Source organism: Vigna radiata, chromosome 11 (genome assembly GCF_000741045.1).
Source record: "Vigna radiata var. radiata cultivar VC1973A chromosome 11, Vradiata_ver6, whole genome shotgun sequence".
NCBI lineage: Eukaryota > Viridiplantae > Streptophyta > Magnoliopsida > Fabales > Fabaceae > Vigna > Vigna radiata.
In genome coordinates, this window is record NC_028361.1 from 3,426,788 (window position 1) to 3,432,740 (window position 5,953).

At 34.9% G+C, this 5,953-nt stretch overlaps 1 protein-coding gene across 1 annotated transcript; it reads left to right on the forward strand.

The window, feature by feature from the left end:
- The first annotated feature begins 1,137 nt into the window (after positions 1-1,137).
- LOC106776619 (allene oxide synthase 1, chloroplastic-like) lies at positions 1,138-4,675 on the forward strand. The gene is made up of 2 exons (XM_014664101.1): positions 1,138-1,298; positions 4,309-4,675. Exons 1-2 carry the CDS (start codon positions 1,138-1,140, stop codon positions 4,673-4,675), a joined length of 528 nt encoding a protein of 175 aa, XP_014519587.1.
- The last annotated feature ends 1,278 nt before the right edge of the window (positions 4,676-5,953 follow it).

Genomic DNA, 5,953 nt, shown 5'->3' on the forward strand with positions numbered 1-5,953 from the left:
GTTTTATAGATTGAATTAGATTTAAAGTTAAAATGAATTATAATAACTTATTTTAAATAAAATTTATTGTTTGTTAAATATATAATTTTATTTATTATTATATTATTATTAAATTATTTATTAATATCTATTTTTATACAATAAAATAATAATTAATGTTTAATCTTATTCATTAAATATTATGAAAGTTTAATATCTATTTTCGTTTCTTTATTTATGATGTCTCTTCAAAGTTGTTATCTTTTTTCAAATATTCATTAACATCTTACTTTTGGTAAAAACCATTCTTATTTAATCCTTTCTGTTTTCATGGCTGCACCTCCGTTTTTCCTAGAACTGTCAAAATGGGTCACAACCCGCAGGCCAACCCGTTCCACCACGGGTTTGAGCCGGGTTGGGTTTGAAAAAATTGTATTTTTTTTATGCGGGTCAGATTTCAATCCGACTCATTTAAACCCGACTCATGCTGGTTGAACCCGTGGTGGACCGAGTTGGCCCACCAACCCACCTACCTAATTTCATTTTATTAAAATTTAATTTTAATTTTATAAAAAAAATAATTATTATTATTTTTTGCTTGAAAAAATTATTTAAGTTCTCTATTTTCAAAATTAATTAAACATTCATGTTGGAAGTGAGATTTGGGAGTGAAATTTGTTTAGGTTTATATTATAGAAAGTTTGTAATTTTTTTATTTAAGAAAAAATTGTAATTAAGTGGGCCAGTGAGCCAACCCGTGGTGGGTCGGGCCGGGTTCGAATTTTTCTGGCTCGCTAATAAACGAGCCGAGTTGGGTTGACTCACTAAGTGACCAACCCGTGGTGGGCCGGGCCGGGTCGAACCGGGTTACCCGTTTTGATAGCTCTAGTTTTCCCCTGCTCTCAATTCCCTCTCCCTCTCCGCCTCTTCCCGCTTTTCTCTCCGCCTCTTCCCGCTTTTCTCTCCTCGCTTCGCTGTTGCACACTGTCTCCCTCCTCTTCGCTAAACCCCAACACCACCCCTCTCTCCTTTGCGCCAAATGCAAACCCTCTGATGACATCGACACCTCCTTCTTCGACAACGTCAACCCATTGAAAGACATTGACTTCAACCCCCCAGAGCCCCCAGGCGGATTTTTCGCCCCTCCCTCCCTCGACAATGGCCCCTTCGAGACAGAGGACAAGATCGCCACAACCTACGAGGAGCTCCACCTTCAACGGCGTTTCCGTGCTTGGGAATGACGTCTTCAAAACGGACGCCCTGGTGAAGCAGGACACGGGGTTCGGTTCTAGCACGAAGAAGGAGAAGGTTCGTGACAGGTTCGAAGAAAGGGTGGTCCATGTGAGGTGTCAAGCACCTGGCAAGTGTACCAAATCGCTATCAAGTAATATAAATGGTAAGACCGAGTATCGTTCTCCCAAAGGACTCTTAGGCCTTATCTTCCATGTAAATTGATCTCATAAGACTTAAAAAGAGATAATTTTGTAGTTATATGCAAAACTAAAATAAACATGCAAATACAAGTGAATCAATTGGCAAAGAAAAGATATGAATTAATGGAGTTGTTGGGGTTTACAATTTTATCCCTATCCACTCTCTTATATCTACTTTTCTTATTAAATTCGCTTTGTTATCAAATTGTCATGCAACTTTCTTAGCCTACTCTAAACCCGATCTCTCGGCGAGAAGAGCCTACCACTAATTACTAGTTTACCATCTCTAGTCTCCCTAAGTAATTAACAATGCAATATATTACAGAAGCAAATACAATTGATCGTCCTACCCCTATCTCTAGGCAGTATTGCTTAATCAAGGGAATTCCTATCAGTTCATGACTTCCCCGTACGTCTCCGTATCGACAAAGGCAAATATCTTCTCACCGAATGAGTTAAACGATAAGAGCATTAATCATAGATAAGAAACCCAACAATTGATAATACAAGTATATGAATAAAATAAGAATTTCAATATAAGAGAGTTTCAAAATGATTACATTGTTCCCCAACAACAAAGGGTTTAGTTCACCATAGGCATGGTGAAACTAGATGGAATTAATGGAAAAGATGAAAGAGTAAACCCTAGATTTGATAAATTGGAGTCTAAGCATCCAAGAAACCACCTCCAAGGAGTGTAGAAGTGCTCTGGACGTCTCTTCTTGCCAAAAGATTACTCTGAAGGTCATACTGGGACTATTTATAATGCATAAAAGTAACAGAATTTAAGCCCAACCCCAGCATTTCAGCGCTCAGCGCTTAATTTGACCGCTCAGCGGTTTGCCTCCAAGTCGCTGACCGCTCAGCGGTCCATTCCGCCGTTCAGCGGTTTGCCTCGAAATTGTTAGATGCTCAGCGACGTCGCTCAAGCGAGAAACAGTGGACTCACCTTCGAAACTGGCGCTCAGCGCTGGAAATAACGCTGAGCAATGAACTTGACTCTTCTTTTCTTCCTTTTTTCCTCTTTTCTTGAGTCTAAGTTCTCCCTTCTTCACTTCCATCCTCAAATCTCATCAAATCCTACAAAACAATGTAAAAACAAGCATAATGTCTCTAAAAACAACTTTTGACACTCTTTTGACTAAACTAAGTGTTTTGCTTGATTCTATGCTCATTCTAAGCCATAAAGGGTTTGTTTTTATATCAATTTTAAGTGTAAAAATAACGGTTTTTAGACCGTTATCATGAGGAGGGTGACGACACTAGGATTGGAAGATAATGAGGTTTTTTATCCCAGTAAAACAAAATTAAATAAACATAAATAAAAATAGGTTAGATTATTTCTGATGCAGCGTGTGATTAGGGATTAGGGTTTGGGAAAAGGGGAAAAGGGGATTAGGGTTTGGGAAGCAACGCGCGATTATGGATTTCACAACAGAGAAGAAGGAATCAGAGAACAACAATGCCAATAACCTCGAAACGCTCATCAAATGTTAGATTCTTCTTCTCAGTTAGCATCGACACTTGATTTAAGCAGCAAAGAAACTAAAGAACAACAATCTCATGAACTCAAAGTTGGCCTTCACCCTTTGAAGGTTTTTCTCCAAACTTTAATTTTTTTGTTTCTTGGCAACTAAATTACAGTGTGATTAGTTAATGATGATGATGATTGCAATGATTGAAGAAGATGAAGAAGTATGATAAAGCTTTTGAGTGAAAAGGGACTGTCACGTGGCATTCTCTTATTGGCTAAACTTGCCAACTAATTGAACTAATTGGACAAGTCATTTAATTTTGACCCGCAAGGCAACTATGCTGTTAGTTTTTTAACACCATAAGCAAAAAGAAACAACTTAAACCGTTTTTGCAAAATATAAGAAGTTTGTGAACTTTTAGAAAAATAGAGGACAATTTTAAATACACCCTACAAGAAACCAAAATAGGTATTAAACCTATTATGAAAAAGTGAAATCTTACTATAAAGTTTCATGGTGAAAACAAGAGCTGATTGTAAATGATATTATATGATTAATCTACTTAATAAAATAAGATATGAGGAAAAAAAAACTTATAAAAATTTTTCACACTAGATGGTTTTCTAAATTTGGAGTTTTGAACTTGTAAGCTTATTTTATACTAAATTATCTAAAACTCTTTTTTTTTTTGTCCTTTGTGTGGAATGTGTCCTAAAGAGAAAGTTGTGATATGATAAAGTATCAGTTGGTGGCAATTAGCAATATATTATTTTGATTGTTATAACAATGATCATTGTTTTGATATTATGTTTTCAGTGTATACAAAACAGTGGTTGCAAATTCTTAATATTTATTCATCACAGTTTTAGTTTTAAAAAGTGTTTGAAAAAGTAGAAAAAATATTTAAATTATATTTAAGTTTGATTATAAAATATGGAATTATTAGACCGTTTCTCACACGAGTGAAGAAGTGCAGTGTTTGGAAATGATGGAATGATAAGCTCCGTTTATCTATCTTATTGGTTAAGAAATGAGTTGAGAGCAACAACAGAAAAGAAAAGGCATGGGAAGATGGTGGAGGTTGCTTTGGCTAATATGTAAATTGTATTTTAAAGGTTTGTTCAATTCATGATTGAAATAGTTTTTTTAAGGTTTAAACCTTTTTTTTGTCCCTAAGTTATAAGCTGATGTTCAGTTTAGTTCCCGCTTTTAAAAATGTTAACCTTTGATCCCTAACTTATAAAAAATGTTTCAAATCAGTTCCTGTTAAATATCTACTAACGGAGTTAATTTTTTCTTTCTCTCTCTTCTGCTCCTCTGAATTTCTATGAAGGTAACAACTTTTTCTTTCTCTCTCTTATACTCCTCTGAATTTCTATGAGAAAACAAAAGCTTTTGTAGACAATTTTTTTTCTGTGAAGAGGGGACTTGGTGATCGAGAGTCACGACAATGCGTTTTCGGTGAAGAAATGGGAGATGTTGTTTGGGTATCAGTCGTTTGCGACTAAGGATCCAAAGATATTTGAGAATGCAAAGATGTATGTGGCTGATAGGTTCGTGGGGGAGGGAGAAAAGCTGCTGAAATACGTGCTTTGGTCGAACGGTCCTGAGATCGAGAACCCCAGCCTTGGAAACAAACAGTGTGCTAGGAAGGATTTTGTGGTGTTGTTTTCTCGGCTTTTGGTTGTGGAGCTATTTCTTCGTTATGATTCTTTTGAAGTTGAGGTTGGAACCTCGCCGTTGGGTGCTTCTGTTAACATAACCTCCCTCAAGAAAGCAAGCTCTTAGGGCTCTTCATTTCTAGACACTACTCATCTCTTCATTTCGTTATCCCTCTCCTTTTTCACGTTATTACTTAATAGAAAGCTGGATTGTACTTGTCATCTGAAGTTANTTAATCTCATTTTGTAACATGTTTTAAGAAAGAAAAACAATACTTGTTTTTTCGTTATGATTCTTCATCAACCACTTTCTTCTTCATCATCCACTGCCCATCAACCTTATCTTCTTCATCTACCACCAACACTGCAACGTAAAAAAACAAACGTACCAAGATTTTCGTGAATGCACAGTGAACATCCAATACTGTCTTGAGTCATGACCCAACAAAATTTTAGAAAAAAAATTGTCTGCAAAAGTTGTTGTTTTCTCATAGAGATTCAGAAGAGTATAAGAGAGAGAAAGAAAAAGTTGTTATCTTCACAGAAATTCAGAGGAACATAAGAGAGAGAAAGAAAAAGTTAACTCCGTTAGTGGATATTTAACGATAGGGACTGATTTGAAACATTTTTTCAAAGGTTGACATTTTTAAAAGCGGGAACTAAACTGAACACCAACTTATAACTTAGGGACCAAAAAGAGGTTTAAACATTTTTTTAAAATTAATGGAGTTAGTTCATGAGTCTATTTTTACGCAAGAATCTGCAATACAATTACCTAAGTCATGCCAAGGGTCACCTCCCAAATATTCAAAAAGGAAAAAGATATTTTAACACCAATTTTTTACACCATTTTGACACTGCACACGTGTCAAAATGTGGTTGGACGATTTCAAATTAAAAAAAAACTGAGTTAAGGACATATTTGGAAGAGAAAAACCAAAGTTTTTTTTTTAATTTGAAATCGTCCAAACACATTTTGGCACGTATGTAGTATCAAAATGATGTGAAAAATTTGGTGTTAAAATATCATTTTCCATTTAAAATTCCAAACTCAAGTAATATTCTTCTCTTTCACCTTTATGCTCTTATAATATTCCATATTCAAATTTTCTACCCAGTTTTTCTTCATAAATTAAGTAAAAAAAATGTAATTGTCAACTGAAAATTGGTTATTTATAAATTTTAGTGACGAGTAGAAAATCTTTAAAATTTGTCCCATCAAAATTTTTAAAATTCAATATGGATAATTGTTAACAAATCTTGATCAGTGCTAAATATTACAATTTATTTTCCTTCTCACTCTATTGTTATCACCGTTGTTATTATTGTTCTGTTTTCTCTGTTTATGTTATTATCACATTTCTGATTCTCATTATCATCTTTCTCATTGTCATTGTTAATAGTG

Excerpts from the sequence above, each read along its gene's own strand:
- LOC106776619 (XM_014664101.1), top strand. The coding sequence starts at position 1,138 with ATGGCCCCTTCGAGACAGAGGACAAGATCGCCACAACCTACGAGGAGC. Across the intron at positions 1,299-4,308 it reads AAGGAGAAGGTTCGTGACAG|AGGGGACTTGGTGATCGAGA; the intron begins GTTCGAAGAAAG and ends TTTTCTGTGAAG.